Source organism: Callorhinus ursinus, unplaced genomic scaffold (genome assembly GCF_003265705.2).
Source record: "Callorhinus ursinus isolate GAN/ISIS: 27379988/994484 unplaced genomic scaffold, GSC_fseal_2.0 scaffold7, whole genome shotgun sequence".
Classification (NCBI taxonomy): Eukaryota; Metazoa; Chordata; class Mammalia; order Carnivora; family Otariidae; genus Callorhinus; species Callorhinus ursinus.
In genome coordinates this window covers 68,700,879-68,720,053 of record NW_027397069.1, presented here as the reverse complement: position 1 = coordinate 68,720,053, position 19,175 = coordinate 68,700,879, and the positions used below count along the sequence as shown (strand labels likewise).

At 51.4% G+C, this 19,175-nt stretch overlaps 1 protein-coding gene across 2 annotated transcripts; it reads right to left on the bottom strand.

Moving 5' to 3' along the window:
• Positions 1-8,812: 8,812 nt before the first annotated feature.
• On the bottom strand, positions 8,813-18,413 carry CDX2 (caudal type homeobox 2). 2 transcript variants are annotated; one of them, XM_025875138.2, is made up of 3 exons: positions 17,559-18,413; positions 13,894-14,039; positions 8,813-12,416 (listed from the first exon to the last, which is right to left on the bottom strand). In XM_025875138.2, the coding sequence occupies exons 1-3, from the start codon at positions 18,097-18,099 to the stop codon at positions 12,168-12,170; spliced, it is 936 nt and encodes a 311-aa protein (XP_025730923.1). In that variant the 5' UTR covers positions 18,100-18,413; the 3' UTR covers positions 8,813-12,167. The 2 variants fall into 2 exon arrangements, with proteins under 2 accessions (XP_025730923.1, XP_073750846.1); XM_073894745.1 differs by having other exon boundaries at positions 13,898-14,039.
• Positions 18,414-19,175: the final 762 nt, after the last annotated feature.

Here is a 19,175-nt window from a genome sequence, read left to right as displayed (position 1 = left end):
TTTTTTTTTTTTTAAAGATTTTATTTACTTGTCAGAGAGCACAAGCAGGGGGAGCAGAAGGCAGAGGGAGAAGCAGGCTCCCCACTGAGCAGGGAGCCTAAGCGGAACTCGATCTCAGGACCCTGAGATCATGACCTGAGCTGAAGGCAGATGTTTAACCTACTGAACCACCCAGGTGTCCCAGAGCTTCTAAAAATCTTAAAGGCATTTTTGCACAACGGCTTCACAGGGACTCAAGGTAGAGAAGGACTTGACTCAGATTTGTGGGTAATTTAATTTAATGGAATAGTTTTATAAATTGAGACATGAGAAATCCACAAGGGTTTCAAAGTAATTATATCACCTTCAATCAAAAGGTGATATATTGAAATGAGGCCTTTGGCTCCTCAAACTTCTAGGCAGAAAGCAGGCTGAAAATGTTGCAAACACTGATTACTTTCCATGAAAAAAGGAAGGATGACTCAGAGAACAGGAACAAAGACCAACAGGGCAAAGGAAAAATCCCAGATGGTCACTCCCAGAGAACACAATGGAGTCCTAATCAATACAGGGGCAACATATGATCAGATGGATTTCAGAATTAATATAAACCAATGACTGCTGTGTTTCTGTTTTCTCCACTTTAGGAGTATTTATAGCAGATATCCTATACCTGTCCCACCAGTGCATGTCGGGTTTATTTGAGGGAGGAGTGGAAAAAAATTTATCTCTTTAATTCATAAGTTTCCATATCAAGCAGAACCTTAACTCAAGGAACCTAATATCCACCTGGACCTGAATTATATTATGAGATCCTGGACCCTAAGCCCAATCAGCACAGCAGATGCCTATTTCATCACATCCTCACCAGGCTTGGGTATCTGATTTTTTAAAGTTTTATATTATTTGATGATAATTCTTTAGAAGTCTAGTGTTTCTCTTATCATATTGCATTGTATCATTTATATATTAAGGGTAACAACTCTTGAGGCACCTGGGTGGCTCAGTCAGTAAGCGTGCCTTTGGCTCAGGTCATGATCCTGGGGTCCTGGGATCTGGCACCCTGCTCAGTGGGGAGTCAGCTTCTCCCTCTCCCTCTGACCCTCCCCCTGCTCATGCTCTCACTCACTCCCTCTGTCTCTCTCAAGTGAATACATTAAAAATCTTTTTTTAAAAAAAGGATAACAGCTCTCTTGTCATTTTTGTAGCAAATACTTTTTGTTATTTTCTATTTGCTTTTAAATTTTTGAAATGATGTGTTTGTTTGTTTTTAAGATTTTATTTTTAAGTAGTCCTATACCCAATGTGGGGCTTGAACTCACAACCTTGAGATCAAGAGTCGCATGCTCCGCCAACTGAGCCGGCCAGGTGCCCCTGAAATGATGTTTTTGATAGGTATCCATTGTTTTCTTCATAATTTCTTTTCTTTTCTTTTAATAGGCTCCACACCCAGTGTGGAGCCCAGTGCAGAGCTTGAACTTACAACCGTGAGATCAAGACCTGAGCTGAGATCAAGAGTCAGAAGTTCAACTGACTAAGCCACCCAGGCGCCCCCATAATTTCTTACTTTGCCTTTATACCTAGGGAAGTTTGCTACATTCAGAGGTCAGACTCAATACTGGTTTAAATAGCATGATGTTTGATGTCAGCTAGGCCTGGATTAGAATCTATCTTATAGGAATAGATGCTGGTTGTTGCAAAGATTAAATCAAATAATTTAAGTTAAAGAATCAAGCACAGGGGCGCCTGGGTGGCTCAGTCATTAAGTGTCTGCCTTGGGCTCAGGTCATGATCCCGGGGTCCTGGGATGGAGCCCCCACATCATTGCATCATCGTGCTCCCTGCTCAGCCGGAAGCCTGCTTCTCCCTCTCCCACTCGCCCTGCTTGTGTTCCCTCTCTCGCTGTCTCTCTCTCTCTGTCAAATACATAAATAAAATCTTAAAAAGAAAGAAGAAGAAGAAGAATCAAGCACAAAGCCTGGGATGCGGAAGTACTCCATTTCTTTTCCGTCAGTTTACTATTAAAAAAAATTGATTCAACAAATCACAGAAAACACAAATGCCCAATAAACACATGAAAATATGCTCAACCTGCTTAAGAATCATGGAACGTAAAGTTGACTAGTACCATTTTCTGTCCATCAGATTAACAAAAACTTAAAAGATGATCTCTAATACAAAGAGTCCATGGAGAAAGGGGGACTCACTTAAGGGCCCCTGTGATGGTAGTGTGACTTGCCAAACCTTTTCAGAAAACAATGACTGTATTTAGTAAAGTAAAAAATGGGCCTGTTCTTTGACTTAGCATTTCCAGTTTAAGTAGTCTAGCCCTTAAAAATACAAAGTTATAAAAGCATGTATGTTAAAAAATGGTTACCTTTCCACTGTTTATAATAGCAAAACACTGACAACAACTTGAATATCCCTCAGGAGGGAAGTCATTAAATAAATATGGTTATTTTCAGCCTCTTCCCACTAGAACGTAAGCTGCCCAAGAACAGAGATTTTGTTTAAAAAGAGAGAGATTTTGGGGGGTGCCTTGATGACTCAGTCAGTTAAGCGTCTGCTTTCGGCTCAGGTCATGATCTCAGGGTCCTGGGTTCGAGCCCCGCATCAGGCTCCCTGCTCAGTGGGAGGCTGCTTCTCCCTCTGCTTCTTGTCCTCCCCTGCTTGTGCTCTCTCTCTCTCTCACCCTCTCTTACAAATGAATAAATAAAATCTTTAAAAATAAATAAAAAGAGATTTTTTAACTTATTTTTTAGGATATCAGTGTTGTTATCTATCTTTCATAGCAAGTTACTATGATTTGTTTGAGTAGAGCGCACACACAATGTTTCATTAGTTTCAGGTATATATCTGGGGTCTTACTGTTGTTTTCCCTGCACATGGAACGTGATAAACATTCAAAAAATTGTTGAATAAATGAATAAAATTCTGGTATATCTAAACTGATAAAAATGTGGTGATCACTAAAAAGAATCCGTTGGATTTATGTATAATGAGCTGGGAAAATGCCCATGATATATTATCCAGTGATAAAAGCAACTCACAAAGTAAAGTATGACTTTATTTTGCTTTGTTTTGTTTAAAGGAAGGAAAAAGAAAGTACAAGATGGTATAGGATATATATTTGGGTAAGCACAAAAAGTTCTTGGAATGATAAGGACCGGGGTGTTAATATTGGTATCCCAGAGGGATGGGATTGAAATAACGAAGGAGAAATTAATTTTTTTCCTATTTCTGCACTGTTTACATTTATTGAAAGGAATTGTTCGCGCAAGCCCTTCGCTTGCATTAATAAAAGCCTGAACCAAAGGAGACTTTGCTATGAGAAAGACAGCATGCTTGAATCCTTTGACCACATGTTAGGAAAAGGTGTCCTTCACCCTATCAGGTATTCTTTTTACACTATTGGTTTGTTGCCTTTTTTGTTTTTTTAAGCGTGTGTTGAATACTTCCCTCTTACCAGCAAATTTTGCTCTCCCCACCCTCCCACTCCCACCTCCACTTAGTTTGCTCTGCCCGTTCCCTTCCTGCAGGTATCTCTCCCGTCAAAGCCGCTGACTCTCCTGCCCGCTTATCTCTAAACTCTGTGCTTTAGAGCCCGAGCCGCGGCGGGCCGGCGCTGCTCCTGTGGGGCAGCTACTGTGTGCACGCTCGACCTTTGCCACTTGAGCTGCAGGAGGATGTGGTTTGCAAAGGACGTGGCCCAAGTGCCCTTATTTACGAAACACACCCCCAAAGTGCGAGTCCCTAAAAGAAGCGCAAGAGGAAGGGGGCTGGGCTGGGGAGGGGAGGGGAGGGGAAGATGAGGTGTTGGAGAAGCACAGGTATGGCGCCTCCACAACTATTAATATTAACTTTTATGAAGACTCGGCCTTTCTCTCCCCGGGGCTTCACAAAGCAGGAAGTCAAGGGCAGTGGTGCAGGGAAGGGAATTGGCAGCAAGAGAAAACCTCGAGTAAATTATTTAGCTGTAAAACGAGATTAAGAGTGATTCCGCCTCCACCCCTCCCCCACACTTCCCAAAGTGGGCCTAGGCTGGGGATCAGACCTCAAACCGCCAATGATTTAAAATGGGAAATCTCTGGAGTCTGGTGAGGGGCAAACCAGGGAGACTTTTCCCCGCGGAGATGAGCCGCGACTGCGGCGGGCACCCCTGCGCTGCAACCGGGCTCGGGGCGGGGGGCAGGGGGAGAGGGGGGCTCTCCCCAGGTCGCGGGCCGCACTTTGGTGGCTGTTGAGGAGAAGAAGCTGGGGGCGAAAGTGCAAGAGCGCAGCCAGCGAAGGGGGAAAGGTGCAGGTGCGTTCGCACTCGCTGCTCGAGGCGACACCCGGGGCGACGGACCCTCGGTTCTGTGCCCCCTGCCGGGAGGCGGGAAAAGCAGCCCGAGGGGCGGGAAGGGCCGCTCGGGAGGTGGCTCAGGCGAGCCGCCCGCCGCCGCCTGCCCTGCTCAGCCCTCTAGCTCCCCACTCCGCTCGTCCCGGCTCCGGGGTCGGTTCCGCCGGCTCAGCCGGGGCAGCAGTGCCGCCTGCCGGGGACTTGGCGCCAGCTCGGCCGCGACGCAGGCGGAGACGCGCGGGACGCGCGGGCTTAGCGGCCGGCCGGGACGCTCGGACTGGGGCCGAGCACACCAACACGCCTGTCCTCCCTTTCCAAAATAACATCGCTCCCGCCCGGCCGCCGCCGGGGCCGCTCAGCTCCGCCGCCGAAAGCGGCTCTCGGCCTTCCGGCGGGGGTCCCGGCAACGCCCCCACCAAAGCGCTGCGCGCCTTTGAAAACTCGCCGGACGTGGAACTCCCAAGCACAAAGCAACTGCTGAAACCAAGCTGTATCCCAAAGAATGAAAAGAAAGTGTCTGCGGTCTTGAAGCGCGACTTCCGGAGGGGCGCAGACGCCGGCGGGGCGCTGCGGGGAGGTGTCCCCTGGGCTTCCCGCCGGGCTGGCACCTGGCCGGCGCGCACCCCGCACCTGGGAGGAGGATGGCGGGGGAAGCCGGGAACTCTGCCGGGACACCCCCCGCTGACGGCGGCGAAGACCCAGCGGGGGCGAGCGGGCGGTCTGACCCCGACAGACCCGAGAGCGGCCTTCGCGTCTTCCAGGCGAGGCGCGGGCCCCGGCGTCGGAGAGCGGGAAAGACGCTCCACCTGCGCCCCGACGCGCGCTGAGAGCTCGAGGAGGCACGTGGCGCAAGGGCTGTGGCTCCCGGGGGCCCTGGGGACGGTCCGGGAGCCTGAACCCCAGTGCGGCAGGAGCGGATGCGGGTGCGTGCGTCCAACCCGCACGGGAAGGGGTGAGGCCGCCCCCACCAGTGCCACCACTGCCTTTCCTAGTACCTGGGGCCGCGCACAGGGGCCGTGACACCAGTCTAAATTAGCTTCCCCCTAGCCCATTTTGGACAACCATTTCTCTGTTTGGGCACGAGCAAAGTCTTTTTCCCTTTTTCTGTCTAAAACATTCAAAGACTCAAATCCAGACGGTTTCTCTGAGGTAGACGTGTGAGCTGGGAATAAACTAAAAGTTTAATGAAACTAAAAGTTCTCGCTAAGGAAACAGCTTGCTTCTTGTTGGTGGGGTCTGACTTAAGTTTTGCGAAAGTAACGCCCAGTTTCATGCAGGAATACCGAGTCCATCGAAAAATTTACTCACGGAACAGCTTCAGATGGCACGGTCATTTGGTCATTTAATTCATTTGGTCATTTGACCTTTTAGTTCTAGTTCTGGCCAAGTGTTCACCCAAGAGTAGCCGTTAGAACACTGGATGTACATTTCGAGACTCTAACCCTAGAAACGAGAAATAAATGTTGATTGTTGGCTTTCTGTGGACTTAAGATCATGATCAAGAATGTCATTCTGAATCAGTGTCTAGTGTGTGTAACAATACATCACTAGCAGGTGGTTATGTCAAATTCGTAGATACAATGAAAATTATAACAGGAACAAATGAAAAGAATCAGGATTTTTGGATTCTGAAATTGGCATTATTGTCATGAAACTGGTTTGAGGGGGGGAAATAAGTTTTTATTTTATATATGTGGATTCCAGACACACACAGTCTTTCTTCTTGTTCCTCCTAGTGCTTCTATATTACTATTTATTGGTCAATGGTCTCTGAGTCTTGCTTAATTTTGTCACTCTTCTATTTGTTTCGAGCAACTCACATATTTCTGCCTAGAAAACAGGAGGGGGGGACTGAAAATAGAATCTAGTTCTGCCCAGTTTTGTTGTGTTTTTTGTTTTTAATCCATTAGATGCACAGAGTGAAAGAACAATGCATTAAGTGTCTTTCAGGAGTAAAAGACAGAGGCTGCCCAGGTCATTTTTAACAACGCTTAATGTGTGGTTTAGGTATTTAATCTTTGTCACTCATTCTACTAATCGTCCATAAATTAAAATTATGTAAGTGCCACCCAACAAGCCATTGTATATTTGTACTACAATGACTAGCTCCTGCATTGTTTTTCATTGTTTGCTTTCCTGAGGTTGGAGAGGAATTTATCAACTAACACTTGTATGAAACCTATTATTGTCATACTAAGGATACAAAGCTTTATAATAGCAAACTATCAATCTTGAAAGTTCTGATAACGCATAAACAATTAGAAAAGAATTCCTTTCCTAGAAATCAAAACACAAATATTAAAATGCATAAAATGCCTGGGCTCCTATTTTCCAATACAATATTGGGCACAAAAACCTGATACATGACCTGAATATTATTTTTTACATAAATGTGTATGTGTGAAGAGACTGGTTACCATTTAACCTCAGGGAATTCTTCATGGATGAAAACTTGTTGTGTTCTGATTTATGGATTAAACTCTAGCACAGAATCGCCAGGATCCTGCAGGGAAAAAAAAGAGCCACTGGTCATTTAATTTTATCATTACATTATCACTATCCACTGAGGTTAGTGACAAATTCCAGTATGGAAAAACTGTTGTTGAAACAAATGTAATGTTTGGGTACTAGAGACATAGGAGCCAAAAGGTCATCCATGTGCTTGCCCTCATGCTCTCTAAATTGATTCTTCCAAGACTGACTCTTCCAAGAAGAATGTCAAGGTAAATGTTGGTATAATCTCTAGAGCTGGAAGATCCTACTTTATCTGGCATTTGAGAGGTTTTGTTTCATTTTACGTCTTATTTCATAATCTTCAAGAAAGTAATGATATAAGAAGTATATATTCCCTCTGGTTTGTAGCTAATAAGACATTTAGTGATTGTTTTGGCCCAGTATCACTAAGCCAATTCCACAGTTACCAATAAAGCCTGCTTGGTTTCCTAAAATTATAGTCATCCACTTGTAGAAAAAGAGGAGGTGAGGGCGCCTGAGTGGCTCAGTTGGTTGGGCGACTGCCTTCGGCTCATCTGCCTTCGGCTCATCTGCCTTCGGCTCAGGTCATGATCCTGGAGTCCCGGGATCGAGTCCCAACATCGGGCTCCCTGCTCAGCGGGGGGAGTCTGCTTCTCCCTCTGACCCTCTTCCCTCTCGTGCTCTCTATCTCTCATTCTCTCTCTCTCAAATAAATAAATATCTTTAAAAAAAAGGTGAAAAGAAAAAGGAAAAGGAAAATAAGACTAAATGTAAGAATTATAGGGGTTAATAAAATTTTAAAAAAATAATTATAGAGGTTAGAAGTTTGTATGGTCTCGATGTAATTTAAGAAAATAAACGTTAATTTTAAATATTTACAAGTTAATCTACATTATTAGAAATGAGTGTGTTTCTTATCCTCCAAAGCACAAAACTAATCTAACACAAGATCTGTTGCTGTAGTTTTATTCAATGTCAGGGAAAATCATGGGGACTAGAGTAAAATGCTTGAAATCATCTCAAGGGATGAATTGGCATTAAAAAATTAAATCCACAGCAGCTTTTTGGGGTGGCTCCCGGAAGAGTACAGAATTGATACTGAGGTGTTGGAATGGAAATTGCTTCAAAATAAACTTTCAATGCCATCTAGTTAGAGTACTTTCCTCTCTGCCCCCTTTGGCTTGAAAGTGTCCTGATCATTATAAGGAAGTTTCTAACTACATCCTCAACTAATATGAATTTCCCAAATACTACTACAAGTGTTTGGGGATATCCTTAATGGTAGGTGAAAAGGCAAGTCAACTATGCACATCAGGGACTCATCTTCATGCCTGGAATGTTAGTACTTTGCCACTTGAGATTTTATGCAGATGCCTGGGCAGTGGAAATCAAGAGACAACGGACTGGGGACTACTTGACAAAGTAAGAAAAACTCAATGAATTAGAAAAACTTCAGAGGTGACTTGAGAAATTACCCTTGCTCAAAGGTTCTTTGTAAGGATTCTTGCACACTTTGCAAAAGATGGTTCATGATCAAAAGCAGCAGTAGTTCTTGTCTTTATTGGGGATTAATCCTAAGTGTATATTGTAAATTGCATTCCCTTACTTTACCTTATTTGATTCCCCTATTAGTGGCAGGGATCTCCCCAAGGTCATTAAACCAGTAAATAGCAGCCTGTCTCTAAATCAAAGTACAAATAATGCCCCTTGAAACTTCTACAGATTTCTTTTTAAGTAAGCCCAACTTGGGGCTTGTACTCACCACCCAGAGATCAAGAGTTGCATGCTTTGCAGACCCAACCAGCAGGCGCCCCATGTAACTGACGTTTTTTTTGTTTATGCTTTATTTGCCTTCTCTTATTTTTTCCTGAGTGGCTGTGAATAACAACAGCAAGAATACTGCTGTTTATATATTAAGATTTCTATTTAAGATTAGTTTTCTTGACTGATGTAGGCCTCTTACAGATATTGTCAGAAAGAAGTGAAGCTAAAAAGAAACTGAAACTTTTATGGCTCTCATTAGCGCCCATCTTGCTAACTTTATTGGATGAATATGATAAAGCCATGAATTTGTTCACAGAAGAAAAAAGACTCAGGCTGTCTTCTACCCATATATGCTGTTAAAAAAAAACTCTTTTTTGATATATTTTTCTTATTTTAACCCCGCCCAACATGGAGCTTGAACTCATGACCCTGAGATCAAGAGTAGAACGCTTTTCGGACCGAGCCTGGCAGGCTTCCCTATATATGCCTTTTTTGACATGAGTTCCACAATAAAGGTACATTCTTCCCCATATTTATTCTAAGTTCACAGTTTTCCTATATATTCATATTGTACCCATATTACTGTAATTTTTTAAAAAAGAAACATCTTGTGCAAGAAGGCCCTTTTAGAATGGCCAATAGCTCCCCTCACCCAAATGTGTTTTTCTTAAACACTCAGCAGATCCAAGAATCTCCTGCGCCTGACTAGCTTGAACTTCGTTTCAGCCGCCCCACGACCGCAGTGGGGAAATCTCGCCGTGCCCCAGTTTGGGAGCAGCTGCGGTGGGAGGGGCGCTAGAGCTTGCAACCTTCCAGCTGGGTCAGAACTAAGTTCCTTTCCGATCGGCTCAAGAGTCCCGAGGGGAGCGCGGGCTCCTACCCGGCTCTTCCAAGAGCGCGCGCGCCTCCTGGCGGCCGGAGCTCCCGGAGGGCGCTGGGAGGGCCAAGGAACGACGAGGGAGGGCTAGTCATCCCGGTCCTAGAGCGGGAGGCCCTGGGAGCAGCGAAGTCATCCTATCAAAAATAGACAAGGGCGTCCCAGCGCGGACCTCCCTACGCCTCCTCGGGCGAGACTGCCCACTCGCGCCAAGTCCCCGTGTTGCCTCAGGTTTGCTCCAGGGGCGACTCCTGGCGTCGCAAGTGCGGTGGCCTCGCTTGCCAGCGGGCGCCCTCTTTGCTCGCCCCCCCTTCACGACCCGGGAGACTAGCCCCCGACCTGCATTTCAGAGAGCAGCCGAGCGCCCCTCCTCGCCCCGGATGCGCGGGGCGCGGGCCCGCGGCGGGCGTCAGTGCAAGGGGGCTGGACCCCGCGAGGGGAAGAACTTGTAATCGCTTGCAGCGGGACAATGCTGACTTTTGAACCTCTAACCACTAAGCAAACAACCCTTGTGCTCTCGCTCCACTGTCCAAACAGGGTTTATTGACAGGCGTTTCACAGCAACGCATAGCAACCGCTGCGGCGGCTGGGGGCGGACGTGTGGGCGCGGCCGGGTGCGGGTCCTCGCTCTCCTCCCAGCGCCGGACTCCCCAGGGGGCACGGAGGCCGGAGAGAGGGTGGGGGGGTGCGGACAACCTGGCCTGGAACACCACCCCCTGCTCGGCGGATCTCCCCACCCCACCCAAGCCCGAGAGGCGGGCCAGGCACTCTCCGTCCAGCTCTGAGCCAGGCGCCCGCGGGCCCGGCCACCAGAGCCCCTTTCTCAATCCGGGAGCGGAATGCCACCCGGAAGGGCCGCAGAACCGGGGAGATGCTGCAGGCGGTATTTAGGTCTTGCTGCTCTGCTCTTCCTCCCCAGCCCTCGGGCCACCTCCTCCCTCTTCTGGGGCAGCGGTTAGGGCTCGAAGGTGCTTGTGGGAAGACCGAAACGGAGAGCAAAGCCCTCCTCCCCAGGCCCTGCCTGCGCAGAGCGCCCAGCTCGGCGGCTTCCAGCACCCAGAACCTCAAGGGCAGCAGCCCGGTGCCCCGCGGATCCGCCAGATAATAAGCACCCGCCTCTAAAAGGGTCCCCTTATAATGGTTCTTGAATTCTTTGTGGAGTGGGGGGTGGGTGTGGGGCAAGGGAGGGAGTTTTGCAACACAGGGCAAGGAGTGGAGACACACAAGGCTCAGAGAAATGCCCGGTGATTCACAGAAGACTGTATTCCTGGAAATGTTCCCTTGAGAGAACAGAAAATAGAACATTTTTACTGAATGCTTATGTTTAGCTAGCTGGACTGCGGGACATCCCTAGGGTGAAGGGAATCACTGATGAAGGGTGATGTCTGCAGCTGCATCAGTGCGGATTTGATGAGATGCTAGGAGGGGACTCTCTCACCCCCACCTCACCCCCATAATTCTCGGCAGCTTGGAAGCAGCTGACCATTCAGATGTGCATTTTGCCCAAAGGCACCCCCAGGAGAACCACACATTCCACAATCCAAGGTTGGGCTCAGGCTTGGGGGCAGGGAAGGTCTCAGAACCTGCTCCCTCAGGCTTCTGATGCTCTGGGGTAAAATGAGGTTGTCCAGATAAGCTTCTCCACCCTGTCTCTGATTTTTCTAATACTAGCTTGCAAGTAGACAAGATATTTCATTTCTTAAAAAAAATAATAATTCCGGATAAAATCTGAAGACGATAAATACAGAATCTGAAATCTGGAAAGCTCATTTATCTCTCTCTTTTTTTCTTTTTAGAAAAACTGCAACTGTGTCCAAATACCCCCCACTTCCCTTCACCATATCACTTCTCTCCCCATGGATCCAGAAGGCTTTTTAAATGCTGGCTTGGATGTTACACAGACCAACAACCCAAACAGCAGCAACAACAAAAACTCCCCTTCTTCATCAGCCCCAAGATTGTGAAAATGACAGGAAGTCCAGGTTGGCTCTGGCATTTACAGCACTGACATACATTCAGCCCAGAGAAGCTCTGGTGACAGGCTTTCTAAACAAGGCCCTGTCCTGGGCCCTCTTGTCAGGCCTGGAGTCCAATAACCACGCCCCTCACACCATGCACCGCACAGAACACCAGCCAAGCCTTTCCTGGTCTGGGAAGGGGAGAGAAGAAAGACAAAGACCTGGGGGTTCTGCAGTCTCTGGCAGGTCCAGGTTTCTATCTTAGCTGCCTCTGACTTTTGCAGTTAAATCTTGCCTGCCCTTGAGGCAGGAGGGACCAGCCGGCCCTTGAATGGCAGTGAGTAGGCAGTAGCCACCTTGGCTTCAAGCACTGGCATTCCCCCTGAGTCCCTCTCTCCCCTCAGCTTCGACCAGACATGCGTCCCGTCCCGCAGATTCTGGAGGCCAAGAGCTGGGGAGGATGGGGCTGAAAGTCTGGTCTGGTTAGCCAGTCCAGGCAATGCTTCTGCCAGTACTAAACGAAGCCCCAGTTGTCACAGCCCATCTGGCTGGCAGAAAGACCAGAAGAAGTCCAAATCTGGGAGAATGTCTTCCTTGAGGCCTCCGACCCCACTTGTCTTTACTCCCGGCCCCCATTTTTCCTCTGAGAGCTAGGTGAGCGGGCGTGCATTTGTGCATGGGAGGGGAGCGGCTCTCTCCTGAGGATTCTAGCCGAGTCTCTGCGCCCCGTGGCTCAGCCCGGAATCGCTCTGCTGCTGCCGGCCACTGTAGGTCACTGGGTGACAGTGGGGTTTAACACCCCCGCTGCTGGGCCCAGAACCCCAGGGACGGAGCCCGGCACTGAGCCTGGCAGGGCAGACACGGGACTCAGAGGCTCCGGGACGCTTCTCAGAGGGCCTGGCTGCGGCTGGGGAGGCGGCGGGGCAGGCGCCGGGGCTTGCGGTGGAGGCGGTGGTTGCTGCAGCTTCTTCTTGTTGATTTTCCTCTCCTTGGCTCTGCGGTTCTGAAACCAGATTTTAACCTAGAAATAGAAAGCAGAGAAAAACAGAGGGTGGTGAAGGAGCCGATGCAGGAGGAAAAAGGAATGGCCCTCAGCACCAGCAGCAGTATGTCCCTCTGCAGCTGAAAAAGTGCCCCCTTGGACTCAAGGACCCCCAGGCCTTCTCCCAGCCTTCCATCTGAGAGCCCCAGGACAGCCCAGCGCTGCAGCCCTCCCCCGAGCCCACGACGGCCTCGGCAGAGAAGCGCCTTCCTCCCTCCTCCTTCGCCACGTTTCCTTCCAAAGCAGCCTTTATCTATAGCTTTACTGCAAGAGTTCAGAGTCTCAGAACCAGGGAAAACAGAAACTGCAGAGCCTTTTCTACAACAAGCAAGAGAAGACCAGCATGGATATACTTCAAAATGACAACCTTGGGCCTCTCAAACCTAAACTGAAACGTAATACTCCTCACCTTAAAGCTGAGAATGAGATTTAAAAAAAAAAAGATTTATCCATTTATTAGAGAGAGAGAGAGGGCGTGCGTGTGCGTGTGCGGGTGCATGGGGGGTAGGAGGGGCAGAGGGGGAGGGAGAGAGAGTCCCAAGCAGACTCTGCACTGGGCTCGATCCCACAACCCTGAGATCACGACCTGAGCCGAAACCAAGAGCCAGATGCTTAACCGACTGTGCCACCCAGGCGTCCCCTGGGAACGAGATTTAATGTGGGGCTTCCCAGGGGTGGATTTGGCCTGGTTTTTTTCTAGACCATATGGAGTGTTCATGAGTCAAGCCTCACTCTCGTTTTTATGGGCAGGGATTAGGGTCTTATATTAATTTTTCCCCAGGTATGGTGCTGGGCACAAAGAAAATAGGTCTGTAAGTCTTCTTGCACCGAAATAGAATTCTGGATTAAACTACTCAGTTTTTCCAGGGCGCCTGGGTGGCTCAGTTTGTTAAGCGACTGCCTTCAGCTCAGGTCATGATCCCGGAGTCCCGGGATCGAGTCCCACATCGGGCACCCTGCTCAGCGGGGAGTCTGCTTCTCCCTCTGGCCTTCTTCCCTCTCGTGCTCTCTCTCATTCTCTCGTTCTCAAATAAATAAATAAAATCTTAAAAAAATAAAAAATAAACTATTACTCAGTTTTTTTCTTGCACCTTCCAGGTCCCGGAGAATAGGGGGAAAAAAAAAATCAACATCCAAAAAAGACAACTAGAGGTGGAAGGACTTTTCTAAAAGCATTCGGAAGGAAATACTCTCTATCCTCCGGATTTATTTATTTATTTACTTACTTACTTACTTACTTTAAGGTCTACACCCAACGTGGGGCTTGAACTCAACAACTGCGAGATCAAGAGTTGCATGCTCTGAGCCAGCCAGGTGCCCCTCTATTCTCCTACTTTAATCTGCCCACACAACTGGGTGGATTCTGGGGTCCAGCTTCTAACTATGCCTGAGGAATGCCCCCGCCCAACCCCCCCAGCCAGTGACCAGGCCCTGGAGGGAGCAAGGCGGTTCCCACCTGCCTCTCAGAGAGCCCCAGTGTGGCAGCCAGCTCGGCTTTCCTCCGGATGGTGATGTAACGACTGTAGTGAAACTCCTTCTCCAGCTCCAGCCGCTGGTGATCCGTGTACACCACTCGGTATTTGTCTTTCGTCCTGGTTTTCACTGTGGAGAAAGGAGAAGTTAGGCTGAGAACTGCAAGGTGGCCCATCAGTCATGGGTAATGACAAACCTCCCTAACCCAAGGGCCATTTCTCTTCCTCCATCGCCCCAGGGGGCCAGGGTTTGGCTGGTTCCTGCCAGGTCTGACAAGACCCCCCAGGGGGTCCTGAGGGGAGGGTGCGAGGCTATCCAAGACAACTAAACTAACCTTGGGGTTAAGTGGTTTTTAAATATGAAGAAAAACTAAAACTGCATAGGCACATGATAACAGAACCCAACCACCCTTCTGGAAACCAAATATAGTACTGCGGCAGGCTAGGCCCAAAGGGCAAGGGGGCAGGACGAATCTCCAGAGTCCTGGGAGTACTCAGATTTTCAGGCCTGCCAGAGATGGAAGACCACCCTAAAAACAGCTGAGGATGTGGGGGGTGTGCTGGTGACAATGTGTGGGATGGTGGTGTTACTTTCTGTTTGCTTTATTAAAAGTGGAAAAGTGGGTGCAGGAGCTGACAGATTCCCTCAAGTCACCAAAATCTTGGCCCATCGGGTGGAATTCTGAGCTGGGGTCTGGCAGGCAGAAAAACCCTCCCGCCGGCAACACTGTATACCTGGCAGAACCTGATTTGGCATTTAGCACTTTTTCTTTTTTAATCCCCCATTTATTTCTGCTACAAACTCTGCCAGAGCTATCCAGACCAGTGATCTATGCTCATTGGATTGAGTCAACATATTAAACCTCAGATGGATTGTTTTACTGAAGGGCTTTGACAAATAGTGCCGTCGTGGTTGGAGCAGGCCCGAGCCTGGCGTCTGCCCCGGGTCTGTCCTGGGTCAACCCTTGGCAGGGCCCTGGCCGGGAGCTCTTCCCTCCGCGCGGCCCCAGGTCCAGGTCTTCCTGCAGCCGAACAGGTTCAGCCGCCCGGTGCCCAGTCCTACAGGAAGATCTAAAGGGTCTGGGAGTTTCTTGGAGGTGTTTAATGCCCCGCAGGCCGACTTTGTTCAGGTAGAACCCTTTGCAAACCACAACAAAAGCGCCCTGGGAAGATACAGGCGGGATCAGAGGGAGCTCCCCCGAGCCGCTGAAAGGGGAACACAGCCGCAAACAATGCAGGACAAGGCGATCTTATCAAAGAAAAGCTCTTTCAATGCCTTAATAACAACCGCATTCTGTTTGAATTACCACTACTGAGCAAATGGCGGTCCCGGCTTTTATCCCCCTCCCCGCCAGGCGCATTAACATAAACACGGCCCGGCAGGCGCATTTGAATGGGCGCAGCGGCCCGGACCCCGCGCCGGCTAGGAAAGTGAAGAGAACTAACACGTTCTGAGAGCTTTCCAAGTGGAGGGCGCGTTCACACGCGTTACCCGCCTCAAACCCACTCGAGGCTGCCAGCGGTAGTCGCCCCGTTTTACAGATGAGAAAACTGAGAATGAGACTAGGTCACGCAGGTAGTATCAGGCGCGGCTGACACTGCTGCCAGGTTGGAGCCTAACGCGCACCTCCAGGGCTGGGGAGCAGGGCGCAAATAAAGCTCTCGGAGCTGAACATCTCATAGCGGTGCTCGCCTTGGGGTGCTTGGGAGTGGCTCTTGCTCCAGCGCCCCCCTTTCAGTACCCCGGATGGGCCGGGAACGCGGTGACCAGGACCCTTGAGCGTGCCGCGCCCCGCGCCCCAAGGGCCTTGGAGGCGCCCCGCACCCCCTGGGAACCGAGGAGGGGGCTGGAGGAGGGGAGAGATGAGAGGGACTTGTGAGAATTCATTATTGACTGCGAAAGTCACCACCCTCTTTCCGGGCCCTAAAAGAGACAATGGCAGGGCTGGGAAGGTGTATATCAAAGCGAGCCGGGCCGAGGACCAACCCCCTAGGCCCTTGACAGATGATGCTCCGCAGAGGAGTCGGGCTCTGGCCCGCGGGCCGCGGCCTCCCGACATTAACATCACAAGGGCGCCCGGCGCCGACTGCGGCCTTACCACCTCGGCGCGGGACATCACAGCGGCCTCTCATCTGCTGACCCCGCGGCCTGGGCTCCTGTGGCTCCCCTCCCTCTCCCCCTCCCCGGCCCAGGCCCGGCGGCCACTCTCCCGGGACACACCAAAGGTCTCCCTTAGAGGCCCCTGTCGCTGCCAGTCGCGCCCCAGGCAGGCTCCCTAAGAGAGAGCCTTCTCTGAGACGGGGCTCTGTTCAGACGACGGCGCCTCCTCTTGGGGAAGGGACCTAGCCGAGGCTCCGAGGCTGGCCCTGTGGCCTTCTCCCTGGGCGGCCGCATTTCCCACCCGCCATGTGCCTAGTGACGCAAATACCGATGCCCAGAGACAGCCCCCAAGGACTTCTCTGATTTATACGGCTGTAATTGGCTATAAACCTCTGCAAAGTGGCCATAACCTGTATGCGGGCCGGGCTGGGCCAGAAAGAAGGGAAGATAAAAAAAAAAAAAAAAAAAGCGGAAGTGCAGAGGGCTAGGAGGACTTCGAGGAGTGCAAAGGGGACGCCAACAGGACTCTCCCACCACACCTATTCGCGTTTCCTTCCCACTTTGACACACATCCCGGTATCAGAAGGGGCAGACCCGGAACTAATGAGCCCCCACAATCTGGCAAGCCTAGGATGTCTGCAGGGACATCTGAGCAAGCTTCTTGAACGTAGGTGCGCGTGCGCGCGCGCGCACACACACACACACACACACACACACACACACACACAAAACCCTGAGACCCTGGAAAGGAAGGGTGGGGAGAAATGATCCCTGTCTGGAGCAGAGGCTGAATCCTCCCCAAGGATTCCTCCCCTTCCCCCTCCGCATACACAGGAGGACCCCCACGACTTCTTGCCCCTAGCCCTCCAGCTTTTGATTGAACTAACTCCTTTGCAAATCAAAGGTTCAATGAGGGGGCGCGCTCCTTTCCCCTTGGTTCCTGGGGCCATTCCCGCAACTGCAGCTTTGCCGGGTCTCCCTACTCGCCATAGCTCTTGAGATCCCTTGAATTGGCCCGAATGGCCGAATGTGGTTCCACGCACAGCCTCTCAGCCCTCCTGGTCCCCCAGGCCACCATTCTTCTTGAGTGGCTCAATGGCGTGGAAAGAAATGCTCTATGGCCCGGCCCGGTCGAGTGCGAGGCTCCTCTGCCCCGCGGCTCGAAGCTGCGCACCCAGCGCGAGCCGCAGCAAGTGGGGAGGCGGCGCTCCTGCACAGCCGTGCTACGCCGACATTCCGGGGAGTGTCCCGAGAGTGTTGGGACGGTACGAATGAAGGACCCCTGGAAAGAGGAAGGTGCTCCTCTGCCCTAAACCGAACACGGGCTGGGAAACCAAAATATTCACTGCCCCCCCGCCCGCCCCCCCCCCCCCCCCCGCCAGCCAGCCCAGGCGCAGGAGAGAAGCCCCGCAGTCGAGGCCCCCTGAATTGGTCTCCCGCCCCGGCCCTCCTGGCGCGGAGCTCCTGGACAGCTCTGGACGCCTCCGTCCGCCCGGGACATGCGGCCCGCCGGGCAGCCCCGTCCTGCGGGACGCCGCCACCGCCTACCTTGGCTTCCGAGGGACGGCTGCGCGGGCTTCCGCATCCACTCGCACAGGTTCCGCCGCTGGCCGCCGGGGGACAGCTGCTCGGCGGCGGCCGTGGCGGCGGGCCCGGGAGGGCCGGGGTTGAGTGTCTGCAGCAACCCCGAGGCACAGGAAGGCGCGGCGGCCGGGTGGTGCGGGTGGTGGTGCGGGTGGTGGTGCGGGTGGTAGTCGGCGGGGCTGCTGTAGCCCATGGCGGCGGCCGGGGAGCCCCCGTTGAGGCCGTGGGCGACGGCGTTGGCGGCGGCCGCGGCGCCCCCCGGCGCGTAGCCGTTCCAGTCCTCTCTGAGCGGGGCCCCGTACGCTGCGGGCCAGGACGGCCCCGGGGACTGCGCGCTGTCCAAGTTCGCGGCCGCGGCGGCCGCAGCCGCCACATGGTAGCCGCCGTAGTCCGGGTACTGCGGGGGACTGACGAAGTTCTGCGGGGCCAGGTTGAGGCCGCCAGAGTGGCGCACGGAGCTGGGGTACATGCTCACGTCCTTGTCCAGGAGGTAGCTCACGTACATGGTGGCGAGGGCCCGACAGCAAACCTCACCATGCTGCCTGGGGACCGACGCTGGAGGCTGCCGGAGGGCGCGAAGGGGAAGGGGCGAGGGGGCGCGGAGAAGGGCGGCTGGCTGCGCCCCAGCCCGCGGAGCTCCGCTGGCTCCTCGCGGCGCTTCTGCCTCTGAGGCGGTCCCTCCCTCTGGCCTGCCTCCTCCCTCCTCCCTTTCTTCCTTCTTTCCTCCCACCTCCTTCACACTGGGCTGCAGAGGCGGGGAAGACCCGCCACAGGCTGGAGTGCGGAGCCCCAGGCCAGCGGCCTTTCGTGATTAACGAGTGTTTACAAGACTCTATTAGTAATGACACAGACACCAATGGCTGGAGACGTCGAGGCGCAGCGCGCACCCGGCGCACAACCCCCCGAAACACGATTTGCATTTTAAAAGATAAGGGGATGGGGGGGAGCTCCAGAGACCCGATCACAGCTAAATATTCAAACCTTTATTGTTAAGAGCTTCCTCCTTCCAACCTGGTGCACTTTAACCTCCAATCACAGGTTCAAAGAATGAAATCAAGAGACTTGCAAAAGAGGTGGGGGGGGAGAGCTATCTTGGTGGGAATCTGGGCTTAGAAACTGAGTAGTAGTGTGTATGCATTTGCGGGGTGGGGGGGGCATCAAGAAGCTCCTTCTATACCAAAGAGAAAAGAAAAGGGAAGCCATTACTTTGATGACAACGTTTTTGACCAACCCGAGAGGTGACGAGCCGAGCCCTAAGAGATGAGCCGGTGCCTGCCCTCTCTGAAGCGCCTGGCCAGAACGACTGTCGCGCCAAACAACTGTCACTGCTAATCGGTTATTTTCTTCCCCCAAAGAAACTCTTGCCTCTCTCACGACATAAATGAGGACCCTAGCTTCAGGCTGCATCTCCGAGTTCATCTCACATTTGGGATTTAAGTTAAATTAAGGCAATTAATTTTTTAAAAAGCATTTACATCCAAGACTCAAAATTGTCAAACCAAGGAGACTGTGGTAGAAGTCAGACTAGTGGAGGGCAGTAACAGAGGGGGGGCAAAAAGGGGTTGCTAGAGTGCTGGCAAA